The sequence below is a fragment of the Narcine bancroftii genome, chromosome 3 (genome assembly GCF_036971445.1).
Source record: "Narcine bancroftii isolate sNarBan1 chromosome 3, sNarBan1.hap1, whole genome shotgun sequence".
Lineage (NCBI taxonomy): Eukaryota > Metazoa > Chordata > Chondrichthyes > Torpediniformes > Narcinidae > Narcine > Narcine bancroftii.
The window spans coordinates 60,088,156-60,112,609 of NC_091471.1; the positions used below are offsets into that span (position 1 = coordinate 60,088,156).

Consider the following 24,454-nt stretch of genomic DNA (forward strand, 5'->3'; position numbering starts at 1 on the left):
AACTTTGAGAACACACCAGAAGCTGTCAAATAGGGGAGGAGAAGCAATGGAGATTAAAAATATGAAGTCACTTGTTACTTTTTCATTTTCTTTGGCATGAATGTAAAGAAAATGTTAGATTTGTAATGAAATAATACTTGTTGAAACCAAATCTTTCTTGAAGATTTGAAACGGTGACCACTGTTTTTAAACAAATATAACTTGCGGCAATGAGCCAACTTTACATGCGTAGCTTGTCGTTGTAAGGAAATGCCACAATATCTTGGCTCTGTTGTTTACATCTCAATTTGACTAGAGATTCGGTGACTGACATCCCTGTGAATTACACCCAATGTATTTTAACGTCCATAACAATTGAGGCTGTTGATGTGGAAGACACTGATTTGCTGGAGCAATCTGCTCATCCATGTCTACATTCCCATTTGTTTTATTACATGTAATAATGTATATTTGAGGTGTCCATTGGTTTTGTTCTTCTCTACCTCATATTTTCTTTTATGAACGAAGTCATTTTTTCAAAATACTGGGAGTAAAGAAAAAGAACTAGTAGATCTGCATTTCTTTTACTCAATTTGCTTGGACTCCTATTAGAATGGATGTAATATGTGACTACTGATTGATTCCGTCAGAGTGAAAATGCTGGGTATTTCGAAGAAGAGGTATGCTTGCCTTGCTTGACATATGTAATTGGAGAAATCTCACTAGGTACTTGAAACTTGTGATGTGAAGATCTTCACATTTAAAATTGAAGGGAGGAAAATAAATAAGTTCTTCAGAAACTCTCATTTATTTTCATTAAAAGTAGTAGTCCAAGCTTATCCAATTAGATTCAGATTTTTTTTCAGATTTATTATCAGAGTACTTACAACACTGAGGATCTTTTTTTCCGCAGTCGCGCAAGAATTACACCTGATTGGCAGTGCAAAAAACTCGACACAGCGTAATCATGTAAACAAAGAAAGAACTGTAAACATACTGAATGTAAACAAACTGTGCAATACAGAGAGAATAAAAAATAAAATCAATGAAGTGCACAAGTAAAGAGTCCTCTGATTGATGAGTCTGATGGTGGAGGGGTAGCAGCTGTGGTGGTGGTGGCGCGAGTCTTGTGTCACCTATTCCTCTTTCCTGATGGCAGCAGTGAGAACAGAGAGTGTGCTGAGTGGTGTGGATCATTGATGATTGCTGCTGTCCTCTAACACCAGTATTCCCTGTAAATATACTCAATAGTGGGGAGGGTTTTACCTCTGATGTCCTGGGATGTGTCCGTTTCCTTTTGCAGGGCTTTCCGGTCGGAGGTACTGGTTACTCCATACCAGATTGTGAATGCAACCAGTCAGCACACTTTCCACCACACCTCTATAGAAATTTGTTAGGGTTTCTGGTTGTCATACAAACCTTCACAAACTCCCGGACACGGGAGGCACGGACATGCTTTTTTTTCACAATGCCATTGGTACAGAAAGATCCTCTGAGATAGTGACTCCCAAGAAAGAGTGATAACAAAGAAAATTTGAGTTGTTTCAGGCAGTGGTATGTCCTCAGGTCTGAAATGACTAAATTTATCCGATGATCCCAGTGAAGACGAGGGCTTCTTTTTTTTCTGATGGCCTGTGAAGCACAGGTAGTTCTCATTTGGACAGTCCCTGTCCAATTTCTATTCCCAGAAGCCTGGAGACCGTAGTTCAAAAGTGCCCTAAAGTTAGCACTAATTTGACAAGCTCAGTGTGATTGGCTGCTCAGAAAGGATTTGGAAGGAGATGTCATCCCTGTGCAGGAATTGTTTTTCCTCATATAGCCTCAAATTGACATATGAAAGACAAGTCAGAAAACTTTGAATGGCACCTGGCTTTAACAGATGATTGATGCTGTAGAATGATTCCAAATGAGCATAAAATAATCTCAGAAATATATTATACATTGAGAATTGCACAACTTATTTATCTTCAGCAGAATCTTACATTTGTCATATTATTCACTAAATTAAATTTAAATTTAAAATATTTAAATTTAAACATACAGCATGGTAACATCCCATGAACCCATACCATCCAAATATCCCAATGAACCTACAACCCCCCACATGTTTTTTTTTGAAAGGTGGGAGGAAACTGGAGCACCCAGGGGAAATCCACGCAGACAGAGGGGGAATGTACAAATTCTTTACCCAGATTCAAACCCAGGTTGCTGGTACTGTAGTAGTGCTACACTAAATATAAACTTATATCTGAGAACATGTTGGGAAGGGCACCAGTCAAGGAGTGAAGGAAATAAGAAGATCAAAGATGAGTCAAATCTCCCAGGGGGATCTGTGACAGAGCTGCCCACAGTGAATGAGCCCACAGCTTTATTACAGCCTTGGTGACAGGAGACAGAACTGACTCCAAAGACCTTACAGGCTGGAAAATCCACTCTCCAAACTCGGGCCAGGTTAACTTGCTGCAATTGCAAGGAAACCATTGAAGTTAATGAAACTGAGAGAGGAGTATTCACTGCCCGGAGTAGGTTCACTCAAGGTTTTTATTGATGTGGAAATTCAGTTTTTTCTCTTATTTGCAATTAATTATTTGAAATAAATTTTGACAGTTTCTGATTACCAGTAATTGTGAATATTTTAGAATGTCCAGGAAATGAGCACACATTCTTACAGAGCAACAATGTTTGAGAGCCAGTGAACCAGGAGTTAGGTTGGGAAGGAGAGAGGAGTATTTTTTGGGGGAGTTCTTACTGGAATCAGTCTCATTCCTGTCACTGGAGACAGCCACTTACATCAGGATTGGCCATGGTCTTACCTACCTAGGATCACAACAGAAGAAGGACACAGGCAACTGGGGAGAATGAAATTTATCCCATTGTTTTCATAGAACCATAGAATCCTAAAGCACATAAAACAGGTCATTCAGCCCTTCTAATCTGTGCTGACCATCATTTCGCTAGTCAATCTGAACTGCTCCCATTCCATAATCCGCCAGACATCTCCCATTCATGTATCGATCCAATTTATTCTTAAAACATGATATCGAGCCCACATTCATTCACTACATCATTCCACACTCCTACCACTGTCTGAGTGAAGAACTTTCCCCTAATTTCCCCTTATACCTTTACCCTTTCAGCTTAAAACTATGAACTCTCATATTTAACTCCCCCAATTTAAGTGGAAAAAGCCGACTCACATCCATTCTATCTACATCTCTCATAATCTTGTAAACCTCTATCAAATCTCCCTTATTCTTCTTCACTCCAAGGAATAAAGTCCTAACCTGTTTAATATTTCCTTGTAACCTGGCAATATCCTAGTAAATCTTCTCTGCACCCCTTCAATCTTATTGACATCCTTCCTGTAGCTAGGTGTCCATAACTGTACACAATATTCCAAATTTGACCTTAAACAACTTCAACCTAACCTCCCAACTTTGATTTATAAAGGCCAAGATGACAAAAGCTTTCTTTACAACCCTGTCCATCTGAGATGCCACCTTCAGGGAACAATGTATCTGTATTCTCAGATCTCTCTGCTCCTCACACTCTGCTCCTCCACACTTGGTTTGCCCTTCCAAAATGCATCACTGCACATTTGTCTGCATTAAACTCCATTCTGCCATTTTTTGGCCCATTCTCCCAGTTGGTCCAGATCTCTCTGCAAGCTTTGAAAATCTTCCTTGTTGTCCACAATGCCTCCTATCTTTGTATGATCAGCAAACTTACTGATCCAATTTACCACATTATCATTCACGTTTACCATTATTATTATTCACGATGCTTACTTGTTAACATCTAAGAGGTGGCAAAGTGAAGAGAAAAATTCCAACGGATAGTAGCAGTGTGTGAGAATTCTGATTAATTCACAGATAGAATTTTATTTTACTTTAACTGTTAAGATTTCAGCAGAGCATCAACGAATGCAGCTACTGTCAGTATGATTTCTTTGAAGAGAATCAATTCCCTGGGCTTAAGGCTGAAGAAATTCAAATGTGCACAGGGCGGAAAAAAAGGATAATTCACTCAAAGTTTTTGCATCATAGCATCATTGCAGATGGTTTTGGCCTGGATTCATTCTTCCCATGATTTCATTCAGTGTGGCGAGGTTGAAGTGTAATTTTCTTCTTATCTCTCAAAGTCGTGCACTAATTGCAGCTGAGAGGAAAAAATCTGAATGCTTTCAAGATGAATGAAGCTGGCTAGTTTTCATTCTACTTTAAATATTCTTTCATGCTAATTCCATTTTAAATCTAACTTAAATTTCCACTCTCCCCCTAAAGGGCAGCACTTGTCATCCACTCCACATTTGTCTCTTGGGTGCAGCCAATAGTGGGAAGAGATTTACTTCGGACAATATCAGTCAAATCACATAGCTTCAAAGAAGGATACTCAACTCTTTGTGCCTGCATTCATTCTTTGGATGATCAATGCAATTAGTCCTTCTTTCTCTTAGCTTGCTCCATTTTTTCCCCCCTTTTCAAGTATTTGTCTGATTTCCCCTTATCTCTTCTTATTAGCTTTTCAAGAAGTCTGTTCCATTTCATCCTGACTTGGAAGGTAGGGTCCAAAAAAATTTTGGATAACTGAGGATTTCGGATAATCGAAGTTGTACTGTACTACACATAAACAGCTACGTAAGTAGGCAAGGCATATAAAGATTTGGTCTTAAAGTGATCAAAGAGGATTAGTGTAAATGGGCAACATGCCTGTTTCTGGACTGTATGTTTATAGGTCTCTAAGATAAGTCCGCATCAGACTTGTCAGCCACAAACGTGCCTGCAGTTGACATGGACATTACTCCCCCATAAATCTTCGTCCGCGAAGCCAAGCCAAAGAAGAAGATATGGAGAGTTGCTGTCAAGAGTTTCTACAGTGAGTCGGTAATGTTGAGACATTGATCCCACTGCACAATCGGGAAGACTTCTGGTCCCACTAATTATGAAGTAAGAGTAAAATATTTCAGTCATGAATGGTATGTTCCATCTTCCTTGCTCTTGCTGGTGTTAAATGTCATGAGTTTGGGAGGTTCAGTCAAGTGCCCTGTTGGATTGATCAAGTTAATTTTTTAACTGTTGCATTGCATGCTGTGGGCTGGTGAACTCTGCAGCCACAGTGTTCCAGTGAAGATGGGCTGAAGGTTTAGAATGATGAAAGCATCATCATTTTTTTTGTATTGGATTGTTTCAAACTTTCTAAATAATCATTAGAATTGCCCTCATTCAGGGAAGTGAACACAATTACATTACACCCCTGGTTTGTTTGATGAAGATTGATGAAGATGGTGAAAAGGCTTTAGGAATCTAGGACATGACAGAATTCTCTGTCTTTGACCTACTCTTAAAATCTCTGTATTTATGTGGCTGGTTTGAGTGTTTCTGATTATTCATGATTCTTTAGATATTGATGATGAAAGATCCTGATGGTAATGTCATCAAAATCAAGGGAGGTTAGACCATTCTCTTTCAGGAGATAAGATTGCTCTTTCTTCTTTGGCTTGGCTTCGCGGAAGAAGATTTATGGAGGGATATGTCCATGTCAGCTGCAGTCTCGTTGGTGACTGACTAGTCCGATGCGGGATAGGCAGGCACGGTTGCAGCGGTTGCAAGGGAAAATTGGTTGGTTGGGGTTGGGTGTTGGGTTTTTCCTCTTTTGTCTTTTGTCAGTGAGGTGGGCTCTGCGGTCTTCTTCAAAGGAGGTTGCTGCCCGTCGAACTGTGAGGCTAATTGCTTGTTAATTGCACACAGCTCATATTACCTCATTCTTATCAGCTCAAATCTAAATGGTTTCCTGGTCTTTCTGGCATGCAGACATGGCTTCTTCATTATCTGAGGAGTTGCAAATAGATTGAACAGTAAACAAATATCAGCAGTACCCCAACTCAGAGATTATGATGAAGAAGGACCATTAATAAAATAACTGAGGTTGTTTACACATGGAAAATTACTCAGAGGAACTCCTTCAGCCCTTCAGTTATGTCCTGGGACTCTGAATATAGGGGTGTTCATGGATCTTATTTAATTCAGAAATGAAATTGTCCATCATGACACAAGATTAGTTGTGACAAGATATTACAGCTTTGATTTGATTCATTGCTCACAGGACTACTTTCCTCTGTGCATAGCACACTGACTTGGCTGTTGGACATGCATGTAGCGAAGCAATAATTCTTCAACCTATAGTGGCAAGTGGATGTTCACTCACTTTATAATTGGTTCTGAAATTGTCCCACTTAGTATGTTGCCAGAGTCTAATAGTTCACCCCACTTGATCAATCATGTGGATGGGTAGTAAAGTTTCTCACCAAGAGTATCCTCTGTATATTTGAAATGTAACTTTTACTTCCCTTATTGTTACTTCCAAGTAGCATAGAATTAACTTGCTGCCACTTATGTCAGTGAAAAGGCTCAGGGATCTTTATTTGATAACTTGTATGATTTGGCTGCAAAAGAACACCTTAGGCAAGAAATAGAAGTAAGATTACTTTCTGTTTATTGGGTTAGATAAAAAGTATATTTATGGAAATCACAGTTATGCACCATATTCTATAAATGAGGTAACCTCCTGTGCATATATCAAAAAAACATCTGGAAATATTCACAGATTTCAAATCACTGGTAAGTACTGATGGATGCGTAGGCAGACTTTCTGCTGAAATAACCAAAGCTAATTAGGAAATTCCCAGTTATGTTATTTTTTTATAATCTCTTCTATTTTTGTTTATCTTCTCTTTGGTTCCCTCATTCACGGCTTTTCTTTATGCTTAATGTTATCTTTCCATTCTGGGATAAGATTGGACATAAAAGTGAAATATTCACCAGTAGCTGAATGTCCTGTTTTGTTTGAATCTTATCAAAAAGTGGCTACTTATTTTCCATTCTAACCCCAATAATTTTCTCCTTCTTTCTCCCTTCTCGTTTCTTTGAACATCCCTTTAACTTTCTGTTCTTTTCTCATGTTCACTTTTTGCTATCATCTGCTACTAAACGTTTTCATATCGAGATGAACTCTGAGAATAACTGCAAAGAGCAGTAATGCTCAATGAAAATAGAATGTTAGTCTTGAGAAGGTCACAAGAAAGTATATAAATTAAGTTACAAAGAGAAATGGGATTGCAAAATACTTTTAAATAAATGTCTGTCATCAAACACCATGCAAATCCTATAATATCTGACTTGGATAATAAGCCCATCCACAAACCAGAAAAAAATGTGTTGTCCCATAGTATATAGAACCAGGTTATATTTACAGCCAGTGGGATATAATATCAGAGTTGTGAAGTTCCTGATGCTTCACCAGTTCAGGAACCCCTGAGGAGATCTCAAAATATTCATACACCAGTTAAGGGAGCGATGTTTAACTTTTTAAAAGAGATCAGTTTGATATGTTTTTCATTTGCTTTAAAAGAATTCACAAAAAGAAGATGATATCACTATCGGATAATTAAAGAGATCAGTTTGATATGTTTTTCATTTGCTTTAAAAGAATTCACAAAAAGAAGATGATATCACTATCGGATAATTGTCATATTTTGTAAAAAGAGTCCAAAATGAGTACTTATTTCCTGTACACAGTTGTTCATAGTTGTAAGTAGCCAGTGGAATACAATGTCAGAGTTGTGAGCTCCCTTTAACACATACTAATGAAAACCTCATACTTATCTTCAGCTGCTTTCCACCCTTCTCTTCAACTTCATTCCATTTCTTCCTATTTGTTTCATTCAAAAAGTTGTCTTTCCATAGGAACAACCACTGAATGATGGAGAAAGCTGAAAGGCTGAGCCACTTCCTCTTGCCCCTTTCTCTTTTCAACTGTACCAGAACTCAAAACCAAATTGTCTGTCTTTTTATCTTTTGTGACACAAGTCATACCTCAAATGGTTAAATTAGGAACACAGCTGGGCTTGGATTCCATTTAATGTTACCAACTAAAAGGTGATCTGATTGACCTCTGTAAAATGTTAGATAGATCAGAGGTGAAGAAAGTTTTTTTATGATTGGGATAGCAAGGGCAAAGGCAAGATTTTTTTTTCAAAATTTATTTATAGTATCTCCATACATTCATTTCAAATTGACTTAGTATAATATTACATAATAGCTACTAAATAATTTTCAAATTTTCACCCCCCCCCCCCACCTCCCCTAACCCCTTAGGAAACCACCTTGTGGTGGTTAATTCCCAAAAACCCAAATGGGTGTGGTATAAACCACAAGTGGCCTATGACTTTCGGGAGCAGAAGTACCACTCCCTCCCACCCCCCAGGCAGACAAAATACACGTATAAACCGAAAAATCATCATTTCTTATATCCATAAAACCCCGGTCCATCAATTTAACCAATCTTATTCATAAACTCTTTTTTTTGAAAATCCAAACTTGATATTAAATTTTGCACCCTTTCCACCCTCCCAACACTGAGTTAAACATTGTTTACAATCAATAAAAGTTTTTTTTTTCAAGTCTTCCTGAATTTCATCCACTGAATTAAAACACCTCTGAACATCCCGGTTCAACACCGAATCTTCCATTCTTCTCAGTCTCAAGTTGAATTTGTAGCTTACTTTCAAAAAAAGTTTTTTCAAATCTTTTAAAATTTTATTGAACATAATTCCTTCGGTCTTGATCTTCTAAAGCATCAATGTTATTCATAAGTTCTTTCTTCTATGTTTCCCAATTTAATATCAAATTTTCCACTTTGTCAATCTTCTCAATGTTAAGTTGAAATTATTGTTTATTTTCAAGAAAAACGTATTCAAAATTTTTAACTCTTCTTGGACATTGCTCCTTCAACTTTAATTTTATAAATCATCAATCTTGTTCATAGTTTCTTTCTACTGAGTTTCCAAATATAATAAAGTTTCCGTTTTTTCCAATTTTCTCAATATTAAACTGATCTTGTTGTTTAGTTTAAAAAAAACCTTTTCAAAACTATTAAAATCTGTTTGCAATGTATGCATACTCACAGATAATAAATTCACTCTTCCAATATTCCATCCAAAATAAAATCACTGATAAACCTTATTGCAGGTCAAGGAGTTCCATATATATGTTTATCTTCAGAAAATATTTCAAATATTTCCAATCAACATTCGTCGCCATCTTTCAAAAAGGAGTCCGAAATCAACTTTAACAAGTTCTGTTCTTGAGAAAATTCCAGCACCAACTCCGGCTCTGTCTGGGCAAATAGGTCAAATTTCTTCCAAAGTCAAAGAATGTAATTTTGTTCTGTATTTATAGATAATAAGTTCATCCTTCCGATATTCCATCCAAAAAAAATCACTCATAAACTTTAATGTTATCTGGATTTTTAAAACTCACGGGCAACCAATGCCAATTACTGCAATTTATCTTCATAAAACATTTCAAATCAATATTCATCACCATCTTTCAGAGGGGTGCCCAAGGCCAGCTTATCCGACAGTCCAATTAATGAGCTCCGTTCTTAAGAAGATTCCAGCCTTGACTCCGTGGTTCTGTCTGGGCAAGTAGGCCGAGTTTCTTCCAAAGTCGAAGAGTGTAGTTTTGTTCTGTATTTGAACTCTATTTTCCTTAATCTTTGTTGCCATTTTAAACTAAAAACAATTGATAAACAAAACAAAGACTTTTAACAGAAAAGAAATATTCTTAAATCGGGTATTTATATAACTGCCTGGGGGAGACCGGGAAGGCACGTCCGCTCCCTACGCCATCTTGCCACGCCCCCGGCAAAGGCAAGATTTGACCCTGCCTAGAATATGAGAAAATTCAGGAAGCAAATATTTACTCAGAAGCTAGTAGAACTTTAGAAGTACTTGCCCATGGAACAAAGCAGAAAAGTGATGAGTATATAGAAATCACAATTTAATGGTATAACTTCCTGTTATTTTCCTTCTCTCCCCTCAAGTTTAAGAATTGGACCATTTATGCTTTCAAACTGTTCACAAAAGATGCATGAAGTTATTACATTGAAAAGTTGAATTACCTTTAATATGAAGAATGATTCTCTTTCCCATTGTTTCAATGTTGTCAATTTTTCTATCTACCCCACACATGGCAAATATTTGAGAGCATAAAAGAAAAATATTAGGCTTTAAAATTGAGCCAAGTAATCTTTGTTCCTCTTGATCACTTTTTAAAGAGAAGCAGTCTCCATTTACTGCAATTAAACTTTCGGATTGTGCTTTTTGTTTGCACAATTATTTGAACTTGAACCTCTAAAAAGCAGGCTCTGGGGTCAAAGGAATTGGGTTACCAAGCAATCCATTCTTGGATGAAGGTAAACAGTGCATAAACAAGGTAAATATTCCAAATATAGTTCAGAATCTCAGACTGGGAAATACTGATTCAAAATCCAGGCTTTTGCCAAGAATGTCACAAAGGGATCAGTTCAATTGTGTGTAACATTTATTTGGTGTTTATCTGTTAATTCAGTGCATATTAGAAATTTAGGCTACTAAGAAATATTAAAATATCAGAAATTATCTGAATATGTATTTTAAGCAGTTTGTGGCAAGCTAGATACCAAATATGTAGTCTAAAGTTTCACAATCAAAAAGAAGATTTTGGGGATTGTACAAATTACAGTAGGGAGGCTGGCCATGTATAATACTGGAATTATCACCATCTTCAGGTAATTTCCATGAATTTTCACTTAAAAGAGATCAAATGACAAAACTTGCTTTATAAACACATACTGTATGTGAGATTTTAAAAACTGTTAGGTTTTATTTTATGTTTGAAACTATATAATGTACCAATTGAAGTAAGTGTCTGATTTTCTCTGTTTCTTTTAATATGAAATACAGTAATTGATCAAACTGTTACTTTACCAAGGAGAGGTGTGTGCCTTCACCATGAGCACCTATCATTTTATGCAGGTTCTCTTGGTCACCTGTTGAGCGTGAATCATGCCCTGTTGGTAATCTAGGATAGTGAAATGCGGTAGGTGATACAAGAGGTTGATTCTTTGGCTTGGTTTCGCGGACAAAGATTTATGGAGCGGGTAAATGTCCACGTCAGCTGCAGGCTCGTTTGTGGCTGACAAGTTCGATGCGGGACAGGCAGACACAGTTGCAGCGGTTGCAGGGGAAAATTGGTGGGTTGGGGTTGGGTGTTGCGTTTTTCCTCTTTTGTCTTTTGCCAGTGAGGTGGGATCTGCGGTCTTCTTCAAAGGAGGTTGCTGCCCACCGAACTGTGAGGCTTGATACAGCATTAGAAAAGGACAAAGAGGGCTATGAAGAAAAGCACTCAGTCAGAAAGTAGATAAGGTACATGACCCACAATTAGCTAGTGGAGGGAAAAATTTAGAAAGGCATTCAGGTGGAGAGCTGGTTGAAGGATTGGGAAAGTTGATAAAGCCAGATGGATTCACCAGAGGCCCACAGATCATTGGCGGAAAGGGGGACAGGCAGTATAAGAGAAAACACTGCCCCTAAAACTTCCTAATTACCAGATGATTTAATTTTGTGACAGAAAGATTGTGGATTCAGTCTTTTTTAGCTGAACCTGAAACAACAGCTCTCAACTTTCCAATAAAGACCACCTGTTAGTTTACAATGCTAAATGTGGATCTTGCATGATTAAAATAATTTTGTGTAAGTGATGCTAAGAAACTTGACTGTCTGTAAAATCGCCCCTTTTTCATGTGTACATATTAGCCATGGAAAAAATGATCAAGTTTTAAGAAGGAGTAACACCCATACACAAAGGATCAGGTTGCAGTTAATGATTGGGTTTTTCAATCATTATCCATTTATAAATGGGGTCTTTTGAGCAACTTGTCCCAAAAGAGATTGAAGAATTATGAAACCAAAAGGCAACTGTACATTTCAGGTGACCAAAGAATACAATCATTAAACCTGGCACAAGTAGAGAGTGGGCAAATGAGTTAAATTCCATAAAATATAGTTACTCAGACTGCACAAGGATTGGCTGATCTGAAGTACAGGAAAAAAATATCGAGGACAGATCCAAATTTGCAGCAATACCATCTGGTGTGTCTCTGAGTCACATCTATCAGTAATGTCCCAGGTTTGATACCTGGCATGAATTGAGTTTGCTGATCTTAGCCAGAGCAGATTTGGAAAGCAGTGTGATGGGCCTCAGTGCTCAATGGTCTGGGGATAGGTAAAATCAGTGAGTTGCTCTAATTGCCTAAAATGTAATGAGCTTACTGAAAAGTGCAAAATATGGGCAGTAGACGGGATGATTTTAGTTTTTTCTTCAATTTATAAACTGGATAGAAAGAGAGTTAAAGTGAAACCTGCATATTTAAGATTCTTGCTTCTGAACAGCATTGGGTTAGAATCATTCATTTCTGAGGCAACTGTAGCATTTGCTTAGCTCATAACTATATGCAGAGCCTTTAACTAGGATCCTGAAACCATTTTAACAGCATTCACTATTAATGTTACATTCAGATGAAACAGGATGTGTGGCTGTCAGAATGCACACCACAAAATCCCACAAACATGAGCTCAGTCAGTCCTGACAACTCTCCCTGTGACTGTGTGGGTTTTCACCATCTCTGATTTGCTCCATATCCCAAGGATATTGCTGACTGGTAGATTCGCTGGCTGCTGTAAAATTACTCCTGGCTTAGGAATTGGGGTGGAGTGAATAGGTATGAAAGAGAGAAAAGGTGACGGGACAAAAAAATGAAACAAATGGGATTGAGGTGAGTACTCTGAAAGGAGCAAATGCCACCCCCCCCCCCCCACCCACCGTCTCCAATGTTATGAAACACAAAATAACAAACAAGGGCTCAAAACATTTGCAATGGCCTCCCTCTATTAGCTAGCCAGAGACTCCATAATTTGTCTGGTTCATGTAAGCAAAGCTAGACTGATAAATTGTACCAGTAGCTCCCACAGATCAATTGATTTATATGTTCGGGTGGCTCTTCCCCCAGCAGCTAAAATATACTTTTTTGGGGCTTTAGGCTGTTTTTTGGCTACACTGTCCCAGTAGTTAAATATACTGACCTTAGTTCTTGTTTATGTATACACATTAATGGTTTAGAAGAGACTTAGTGCAGTGTATCTAATTTGGTGATGACAACAAATTGAGTGGAATTGTGCTGAGGATGTGGAGAGTCTGCAAAGAGATTAAATGAGTGGGTTGGGGTCTGTCAGATGGAGAATAAATGTTAATAAATGCAAAGTCATCCACTTTGTTAGAAAAATAAAGTAAATCAGATTATTATTTAAATAGTGACAGGGGGAAGAAGATAGAGATAATGGAAAGCAGAGAAGTGGATTTTAATGCCATCTGGTTAAAAGGTGCCCAGACAGAAGATGAGGTGCTGTTCTCCTAATTTGCAGTGATCTCAGTCTGGCAATGCATGTCAACAAGGAAGTGGGGTGGGGAATTGAAATGGGTGGTGTGACAGATATGTTTTTGGGAGATAAATTGGGAAAGGTTTGTTCGAGTAGGTTACATATAAACACTTCAAAACAAATCTTATTTGACATACTGGAGCTCTGCTAATGCTAGACATATCAGCTCCATAGCTTTTGCAAGAGCTTTGAAGAATACTCAAGAGACTTCACTAATGGATTGTTGTCAACAAAAGGCAATAGATGAAAGATTTTGTTGTAGCCACAGATTTTCTGGAAGAGAACTTGTTGTTCTAAGAGGGTCATGAGGTTTTCTAAGCAGAGAGAGTCAAACAGGTTTTATCTCAGAGAGAGAGACAGAGATCAGTTCTGCCGTAATACAGTTGGCAACAACAACTTTGACTGCAACAGGTCAAGCTGGCAAGCTTGTGGAAAAACCCATTTGGAAGATGGCCTGGTCAAAGCCCTTGTGGTTCATGCAAGAGGAGAGGACTGGCTGTCTAATGTTTCACTTGGAATAAGAGAAACAAAGAGGAACTCTGTGGTAACCTGAAAGAAAAAGGTTATCATCTGGAGAACCCTAAAGGAGGCAAGTTTCGTGAGCAAGACATTGAAGTGGCTGGATGTCCATCGTACAACAAATTTCTCTCTGAAAACCGACAAGAACTTTCCTGAGCAGTAACCATTTACCTTTTAAGCACCAAAGCCTGGTGAACTTTGTAAATGTTAAATTCTGTGCAAAGTATAAGAATTGCTTGCAAGCAGAGAACTTGGAGAAATGAAAAGTGAGATTGGACTTTGAACCAAAGGACTTTCCTGAACTTACACATACATTATGTTAGAAACAGAATTCACCTTTAAAGAAATTGCTCGCGACAAAAATTGAGAACAAAGAACATTTATTATAACAACAATGCAAAGTTGGGTGCTTCCCCTTACCTTGGGAATACACACATACACTGGGGCTCACCCAACTTTTATACAGTCAATTTCAGTATCGGAATACCCTCCCCCTTACATTCTTCTGCCCCCTGGATGGGTTTGGCATAGGCAATCCTTCCTGCCTACGTGCAGTTTCAGTATACTTGGAGGACCAGGGGGTATCCTGTCGGTGTCCCTTCATGTTATTGTCCTTTGAATAAGGATTCTCAGGGCTACAGTCTCTTGGTATGCAGAGTTGGCTCATCCTGTCTAGGGTTGGCTAATCTAATATGTATAAATCTGTAAAAGGTTAACTAATTAGATATGTAGGACTTGGTACTTCTGTCTAGGGCTAGGAGACCCTTATCTGATCCAAACTACCTCAACTTCCTACATTCTATTGTTCCTTACCACTCCTTATCTTAGTCTTATGGTGGCTCTTGTCACAAAGACTAGAAGATTCTTATGTTCATCGTGCTGACTCTGCTTTCCTGCATCCTAATTCCCAAGCTCATCCTGCTTGTACTGGTTACAGCCATTAACTGATGTATGAATTTCAGTTTCCTTCATGTTCATAATTTTAGATCAGTTTTCCCATCTCTCACAATTACATACACGTGCACTTAGAATTAAGGTTAAGTTAGGTTAGTTAAGTTAAAGTGTGATTCTATTTTCATGTTTAAAGATAATTAAAAGCAACTTTTATTTAAGTAACCATTTGTCTTGGTGAATATCTATTGCTGCTGGGTTTTGGGGTCCTCTGGGCTCACAACAGTGGTGACTGGGAGATCCATACTATTGTGGCAGACCCAAAGTGCTCAACTAAGCGATCTCCCAGTCTGCTTCAAGTCTCTCTGATGTAGAGGAGACCACAATGGAAGTTTCAGATGCAGTAGGTGACTCCTACAGATTCACAAGTGAAGTGCTGCTTCACTTGGGAGGACCTTTAGGGGCCCCGAAAAGTGGTGAGCGAAGAGGTGTGGGTGTAAGTGCCTATTTATTATTTGCCATTCCATGGATGATTTAAGAAGAAAACAATCATTTTCTGTTAAAAACCCATCTGTGTGGAAATTGATTGGGGACTTTTTGAAAATTTCTGAATGCAACTGACATTTAACTGGTGTTATTTACACATGTAATGTCTGCATCAAGATGTGCAAATCTTATCTCTGCCTCACTGATCAAAATTACAGCAATAAGGAACAATCTTCAACCTTCGCCTTTAACTCACGGTAAAATGAGAAGCAAATTGGTAACAAGTTGATTGGGAGATGTGGATTAAAGGATCCTGATCGGGACATTGATATGGCAGCTGTCTGCATCTGTCTGTCACAGTTTTCAGTGCTCAACACATTAGTGCTGGATTGACAGTACTTAAAGGCAGCAATGCACAGCAGTTATCCATGCTGGGATCTCTGCAGAATGATGAGCCTGTGCCATGCTGCTTCCAACCACTCATGACACCAATATCAATCTGCACTAGGTGGATATGTAGCCACACATCCTGAAATTATTGCCCCTCACCCTCACATTTCCCAGCCCCTTCATGGTAGCGTATTGTACTTTTATTCTTTTGCTTTCAGATTTATTGTCAGAATACATAACATCACATGCAGCATGCACAAGTTTATTTTTCTTGAGAGGGAGGCAAAATTACCCAATTGCTGTACTCAATGCATACATGTATACAAATAATGAAATGTAAGCAAACTCCAATACAAAGAGAAAAAAAATCAATAAAGTTCAAAAATAAGAATCCTTTAAAGAGTCCCTGAATGAGGTTATTGTTGAGGAGTCTGATGGTGGAGGGGTAGCAGCTGTTCCTGAACCTGGTGGTGTGAGTCTTGTGGAACCTATACCTCTTTCCTGAGAGCAGCAATACTGGGTGATGTGGATTCTTGATGATTGCTGCTTCTCTGCATCAGCAAAGTGCCATGTCGCTGTTCTCGATGGTGGGGAGGATTTTGCCCATAATATCCTCGGCAGGGGTTTCCACTCAGGAATATTGGTGTCCCCATACCAGACTGTGATACATCTGGTCAGCTCACTGCCCTCCAAACATCTGTAGAAACTGTAGACTGAGTTTTTTTAAAGTTGAGTCCCATTTTCATGATATTTAAAGGCAAATAGGGAGTGATCTCTGCAGGCAACAGCTGTTGGTATCCATGCAACTTTAATGCAATATAATCCTGGATTCATTTAATGAATATAAAATGACCTTTTGGCCCACCATCCATGCTGCCCATCTGAACAAGAAACACCCAAACTATTTCTCAAAAAGAAACTTTTGTAATTTGGCATCTTTTTGGAGGGAGTTCTCTGAATGGATGTTGACATTAAAAGATGACACCCACTTAACCCATCAAATATTTCCAGGCTTTGACCTTTCAGTAGTTCACTAGCACTTTGAGAGATGCCCTATTGGTTTAAGCTAGTAAAGGGATGCCATTTCCAAAAATACTCTTGTGGGCTAAATAATGAAGAAGAGATTAAAGTTAATTATTATTGCTTGAAATTACTGTTACTGGCATCAACATGTCAGTAAGCGAACATATAATGTAGATGAATCCAAATTATTTCTTGAATATTTTTAGCATGAACTTAAAATGACAGAAGCCAGAATCTGGTTGTGCAGTTGTGTTTATTGTCAAGCATTGATTTGTTAATGTGACTGAGAATGAATCACTGGTAAATTGGACAAAAATTTGAAATAAACCTCGTCTGTTGCCTTAATCTACGAGTTTATGCACTTTGGGTCTTTGATTAGAAGTGTTCTTGAAAAAGTAAGCTAAGGTATCATATGAAAAGGTTTTCCTACAAAGCTCTTTTTTGAAGGATCCATCCAATCTATCTACGTTTTTCACCAACTTCATCCATCCCTTGCCAGAGAGGCAGCAAGCAATTCGTGAACCTATTAATTTTGTCTATTTCAGTTGTCTTATGCACTAACACAATTCCATTACTCCTCAAGTAAAAAATTTTTAACATTGATGATAAAACAAGAAGGAATTCTACAAAGTTCGAGCCCTCAATCATGTCGAGGAGCACCAACAATCTGATAGAGAATTATAGTCTCAATGCTGAATATGATTTGATAGTTTTCCCCAGTAAATGAACTGAGCCTAAACCCTAACTAGGTAGAAATGCATTCATGTTATAAAATAATGTAACGGAAAGGCATGCAGTTCACAAAAGAAAGTCGAGAGAAGCTTTTGAATTAATCCTTTCAAAAGTATGCTCAAAAGAAAATGTAATTTTGCAAATGTTAAGAACTTTTGAAAATAAATTAACTCTGCATAATTTTTAGTGGGCGTACATGTGCCAATCTAACCTATTCATTGTTCTTGTACAATTCAGGCTTTTTGATGGTGGGGGGAGGGACAGTGTTCACAATGCGCTGGTGGCATTTTGCATTAATTTAAAATTGAGCAGGGATGTGAAGGGAAATTAGTACAGTAATAAACCCAAAGAGGGGAAAAGTTCAAGTGCTGCTGAATTTTAATGCAATCAGGAAAGTTGCCGAGGCAGCCACAATAAAAGCAATGAAGAATGTGATCAGAGATTGTGAGGGGAGAAGGTGCAAGAGATATTGAATCTGGAATTTAAATTAGATGACATATAATTCCATTTCAAAGAACGAAATGGAATTTTTAAGCATGGTAAAGAGGGATTAACTGACAGCAAGTTTCATCAGAGCGCGAGACCCCTTGTCTTTTGTGATTCTCATTTTAATCATACGGTTTAATTTGAGGCAGTTAATGTCTTTTCAGTTATGGACACAGTCTGCTAGTTGGGATAGATACCATGAAGGTGATAAAGGATTATGATAGGGCAGCAGGCTGTCGTGAAACATTTCAATTATTGTTATTGACATTGCAGAAAACAACCAAAAAAATGTCATTCTTTTTATAACAGTGAGGTGACTCAGGGTGGACAGGTGTTGAGATTCAGGTTGGTTTTATGATTTTCTGACTCGGGCAAATTTGCACTTCATTCATTTCTCCCACCTTCCATGATATATGCCGGGATTCTATTGACGGGGATTATCCTCTTTGTCTTCTCACTCTTTTGAAATTAGGATTGTCCGACTATTCTAATTTATTATATCTCAGAATTTCCTTAGATCTACCTTTTCAAAGTGACCATCAATCTTTTCTCACTTTTGTTTCTTATCCGCTGATCACAAGTTCCTGACTTATCTTTCATCTCCTCTTTGGTGAGATCCTGCATTAAATTAGATTGTTCTGCAACTTGATTTCTCCATAATGTTAATGATCATTCTTCATCAATGTTTGTGACCATTAGCCAGGCACAAACCATAACCAGGGTTTATTTCCTAATCATCATTAATTTGGTCGACTGCTACTATTGGAAATCTGTGATATTCCCTTGCAGCAACCCAGACATAATAATTGTTACCTGCGAGTTGTACAGACAGCAAAGAAGGATAGATTGCAGCTGTCTCTTCAACAATTCTGTTATTTACGTCGACAAAGACATTACAAATCTTGTGACTAACTGCTTCAGCAATTGGATTACAGCTTCACCCACATACATTCAATAATGCAGTCCAAAGAAAGATCTAATTGTAATTGTCTTTCCCCTTCTTTAATTATCAGGTGGGTAAATAGAGTCTGTAATAAATAGTTTTAATTGTTTTTTGTGCAATTTGCCAAATGTCTCATCAGAATGTTTAGAATACTGATGAAGCCGCTGTACACAGCAGTAAATGTCATTATTGTCAATCTGCTCTGGTAATTGGTCTGCTCCCATTATCAGATAAAATATTACTAAATAATTCACACCAATGCGAGTCATTGGACTTCTCCATCCCCTATCTAGGATAACGGTCAGGATCATTTAGGAAACAAAAAGGTTCGACAGGACTTAGCACAAAAACAATTTTGTTTGAGAGGAAGCTAGATTCAAATGTTGTAATAACCAGGTAAGTAAATTAATATACTATTGGATGAGGTTAGCAAAGAAAAATGTACCATTGTTCAGCAATAATTTTTCTCCTGCTCACTGGTGGACGCCCCCCCCCCCCCACCGCCACATTCATTACGTGTTTGTGTACATTATTTCAATTATTATCACACAGTGATTTTCCTGACAGAAATTCCTAAAAGGATCCGAAAACTCTAACTTTGTTCACCTACCATGAATGTTGCTTGACCTGTTGAGCATTTCCTGCATTTTGAGACATTATTTCAGATATCTAAATTAAAATTGCTGTGAAGCTTCAAATCTCTTCGCTTAAAGTAGAGCAATATTGCATCCAATTTGAGGTTCTTTGTGCCTTTTGTAGAATTCCATTCCTGAATTTTCAGGACTTCTAATTTGCCTTGCATTTTATTTTAACCTTAAAATACCCACAAATGAGGTCAATAGTGGTGCTACGGCAAAATTCAACCCCAGTGTAATTTTCAATGACAATCGTTATTTACACACAGAACAAACAGATCTGATTTACTCCATTTTCCCTGAAGCTGTGCTGTTAAAGGAACAATGCTCAAACTCGATTCATGGAATCACACAACAATGGTAGCATTGAAGGGGGATGCTCAGTCTGTACAAGTGCCATATGAGATCATGTCATCTTCCTTGCCCTCTCTCATTGCCACATAAATTCTTTCCATTGGTGAGGGAGACTAGAACTAGGGGAAATGGTCTCAAGGTTCAGAGTTGTAGATTTGGGACAGAGATGAGGAGGAACAGCCTTTCCCAGAGGGTGTTGAATCTATGAAATTTGCTCCCCATTGAAGCAGTGGAGGCTACCTCAATAAATATTTTTAAGACAAGGTTGGATAGATTTTTACATCAAAAGGGAATTAAGGGATATGGGGAAAGAAGGGTAGACGGAGATGAGCCTATCATTAGGTCAGCTATGATCTCATTGAATGGCAGAGCAGACTTGATAGGCCAGATGGCCGACTCCTGCTCCTATTTCTTATGTTCTTTTGTAATCTGTGTTCCCAACACTGCTCAAAATCAGACCAGATTCAACTGTTCCTATTCATCACCCCAAGCATGTGATCCCTTCTCAAATTTTCCCTCGGTCATAGCTATCTTGGTCACTTTAGTACTGATCATAGGCAAGGTTTAGGTTTCAGTGCAATGGGAAGGGTAATATCATTCATCCTGAAGGAACCCACAAGATTGTCTTCAATCTAAATTCCCAAACTCCCTCAAAGAACAACTGCAGGTCAAATCAACAGCAAGCAATTCAAAGGTCAAGTGGCATAATGCCTTTAATAGCTCCAACAATCAATCATCTTCTTATTCCTGCAACAACCTTTCACACCTGAAAGGAATCCCTGAGGGTGCTGAGAGTAACTGTACTTCAGGTGATATAGTGCCAGGTCTGCCCTGAATTACCCTAATATGTTCCTTACCTTCAGTCATTGCCCAAACACTTCCAGCAAATCGCTGCTCTCAAGATTCTTTCCCCATTAGTCATCCCTTAGAATGACCGAATGTAAGTTATTCTGCTGTTGATAATGGGCCAGACTATGCTTAGCAGCTGCTGGCAGACTTGTGAAAAACCATTGGTTGTCATCTTCCCAGCATTCAGGTTCCCTTACATTTATGCACTCGTTCGATGTAACAAAGAACGCAGAAACATTCTGACTATGGCACACGTGGCCATCTGGAATGCTGCAATTCTGTGGCCAATAGTGGGACAGGGACTTGTATTCGAGAGCCATCAGGATGATTCGGACCAGGTCCCAATGACATACCACCTGAGGAATCGATCTCTCAGAGCCTCTCCTCTGCCTCTAAGAATTCCTCTCAACCTGTTGGATTTTTAATTAACAGCAGCTTTTGCCAGCACAAATGCAGTGCACAATACCATGTTTTATTTCCCTGCTAAAATTGTGAGAGCTATAATTGTGCAGTTTTCCTGCTCATGTAAATAGCTCTCCCCTATCATTAGAAACCACTTCCATTGTTGAAATATTAAGCAACATGTTCCCAAATAAAGTAGCTTGCCTTAGAAGGGCAGAGTTCTATCAGGGTAGACACAGTCAGTGAAAGTACCCATCTGCCTATGGGTCTTCCACCACATTTTGTTTTGAGCTAACTCCAGTCTTTGAAGATTAATCATTAGTTGAATGCCTTGACACAACTCAACATCATCACCCCAGGGATGTACGCCCAACCGGTCGTGGCTCTGATGTCCATGGAAAAGTTCACTGTGGTTGCTCATTAACTGTTACTAACAATAAATATATGCATGAAGAACTGTTGCTATGACGAGGAATGAGAAGTGATGGAAAATATCTTTCAGGATCTACAGCTCCCATGCCAGGTTTGTTATTTTATATTTAATGCATAACTTTATAGTTAATGGATATGGATAGGGATAATTAAAACCCGACCCATCTGGGAAGAAACTGAAGCAAAAATACATACTGCCTTTATTTTTTACTTTCTCTTCTCTTTGGCTTGGCTTCGCGGACGAAGATTTATGGAGGGGGTAAAAGTCCACGTCAGCTGCAGGCTCATTTGTGGCTGACAAGTCCGATGCGAGACAGGCAGACACGGTTGCAGCGGCTGCAAAATTGGTTGGTTGGGGTTGGGTGTTGGGTTTTTCCTCCTTTGCCTTTTGTCAGTGAGGTGGGCTAATTCCAAGCTTGTGACTCAACACTTTGGTCCACATGTATCTTTTAAGACCATAAGATCATAAGACTTAGTGGCAGAATTAAGCATTTCAGCCCACCAAATCTGTTCCACTATTTGATGGCTGATGCATTTTTTTTTCCCTTCAACCCCATTCTTCTGCATTCTCCTGTTATCCATTGACACCCTATCAACCTCTCCTTTAAATATACCCAGAGATATGGACTCCACAGCTGTATGTTGAAACAAATTCCACAAACTCACAATCCTCAGGTTGAAGAGAATTCTCCTCATCTGACAGTTCCAGTGAAAACAAACCAGAGTTAACGTTGTAGGATGAATGCAACAAGGCTGTGACCTGAAGCGTTAGCTGCTTTTCTTCCCAGATGCAGCCTAAGCATTTTCTGTTTTTATTTCAGATTTTCAGCTTCTAAGTTTTGAATTATTTTGATTATCAAAAAAAAAATGTCCATGGCAGCACTTTGTGTCTTCACAGAACTCTCCAAGAAATCCCTGAATTTCGAATATGGGAACACTTCTCACTAACAGGACACTTATTGGTACCTTGAAGAATGGCTCAGGCCCAAAATGTTGTTGACTTATCTTTACCACATATGAATGCTGCGAGATCTGCTGAGTTCCTCCAGCATTTTTGTGCCATTTATTACAAGCACAGCATCTGCAAACTTACGTGTTTCACACTTATTGATGGCAATGGTTACTGTTAAGATGAGAACGAGGGAAGTTTTTTTTTAAAGACAGTCCAAAGAATTACTCAAAAGTGGTCTTGATTCTGCCAGATTATGGTCACTCCATAATCAAAACTTGATAAGTTGGTTCTCTAGAGTGAAATATCACCTTGTATCTAAAAAGTAACCTCACAAATCATTCACGTTGACAGAAGATGAATAGGAATTTGCCAAGGTGAAACTTGTACCAAATCCTGCTGGAAGTGTTGACATTAATGTGTAGATAGTTGTTATAGATCACTGCAGATTTCCGGCATATTTTGCTCTGCTTCTATTTTTTCTAAGTATGCAATAGGTGTCCTCCACTGTTAGCCCTGCATAGCAGCTGGATGGTTAATTATTGTTCCAAAATAATCAAAGCAAAGCTTAAAATGTAAAAGGTATTTTCAATCTTTACTTTTCACTTCATATCCTGTCTTTTAGAAGTTGTAAGGAGAGGAAAATACCAGTAATCATAAACAAAAAATCATGAATGTTTTGAGTGAATGGAAAATGTTTCATTCTGGATTCTTTACACATACGTAATGTCAGGACAATGGCACGCATATAATTTTCATTTCTGCATGGAGACCAGACCAACACAGGCCTCAGCAGGCCTTGCAGAACGTGTGCAAGCAAAATATTGCAGGAGGAACTCAGCAGGTCTGATAGCATCCATGGGTAGAAATGGTCAGTTAATGTTTCGGGGTAGTGGCCAAAGATGATGGGGGATAGGACAGAAGATGTAGGTCAAGATTCCTTTATTGTCAAGTAATAGTACGGAAAATAAAATATGACATGAAATTGCCTTATGCATGCCACAAGGCAAAGAGTCCCCATTAGTGTCTCTCGGTACCCTCCAGTAAGAGAGAAAGAAATGCAAAAGTGGATCCGTGGATTTGTCTCCAGCACTACTGCAACCACACAGATCCATCAGCAACCCAAGCTTCAGATCCAAACCTCTGACATGATCAAGAAGTCTCAGCTTCTGAGACACTTCAGGAGCTCTTCTTGCCCTCAGCACCCTCTTGAATCTTGGCTCCGATGTCTGGTTCCCATGAGGCAATCTCCAGCAGACTGCAGCCTGTGCGGGGGACCCCGACCACAAGTGGCCATCAGCTCACAGCCTGGGTAGGTCCTTCAGCCGCTGAGCCCCACGCTGGTCCACTGCTGTGGTGGCCTTCCCTGTAGGTTGTTCCTCTGCTTCACCTTCTCAACAGGAGGGTGTTCTACCCATTTCTAGTACCAGTCCTCCAATCTCCTGAATTTGCAAACCCTTGTGGCGAACATAGGTGCCTCCATCTTGGACACAGATCCTGTGGTTGCAGGATTTTACTTACAAACACTTTAAGTCATGGCCCATTTAAAGCCTGAATGGAGCAGGTGGCACCATTGCCATTTTGACAGTGGAGAGATGGATAGGAGAATCCATTAAAAAGGAAGGAGAGGAAAGAAAAGTTGGAGAGAGAAAAAAAAGTACAGTAATAAGTAAAGAAGAGATGGGTACGGTGGAATCAGATAGGGATGTCGGATTTATTTAAAATTAAAGTTGCCAATGTTCACGTCATTAGGTTCCAGGCTGTCCAGGAGGAATATGATTTATTGTTCCTCAAGATTGCATTGAGCCTCACCCCAGCAACAGGTGATGCCAAGCATGATGTAGGAATGGCTTGGGAATTTAAAATAATTAGCAACAGGAAACTGAAGTTGAGACCCTCACACAGAGCACAGGTGTTCGGCGAAACAGTCATCCAATCGGTGTTGGATCTTACTGATGTAGAAGAGGCCACACTGGGTACATTAACTGCAGTAGATTAGATTGGATGATGTGTCTGAAAGGTCTATTTGTGGCCCTGGATGGAGATGAGGAAGGATAGATTCAGCATCT

At 38.8% G+C, this 24,454-nt stretch overlaps 1 protein-coding gene across 8 annotated transcripts in view; it reads left to right on the forward strand.

Moving 5' to 3' along the window:
• celf4 (CUGBP, Elav-like family member 4) overlaps positions 1-24,454 on the forward strand; it is a 557,316-nt gene that overhangs the window by 184,886 nt on the left and 347,976 nt on the right. For 6 of the 8 annotated variants that reach the window (XM_069924109.1, XM_069924111.1, XM_069924115.1 and 3 more), the window contains exon 1: positions 21,421-21,527. The exons of 1 other annotated variant lie outside the window; for it this stretch is intronic. In XM_069924109.1, the coding sequence (XP_069780210.1) occupies positions 21,479-21,527 (49 nt within the window). In that variant the 5' untranslated portion in view covers positions 21,421-21,478. Of the gene's footprint in view, positions 1-21,420; positions 21,528-24,454 lie in introns of those variants that run through there. One more of the 8 variants, XM_069924112.1, reaches the window with a different exon arrangement.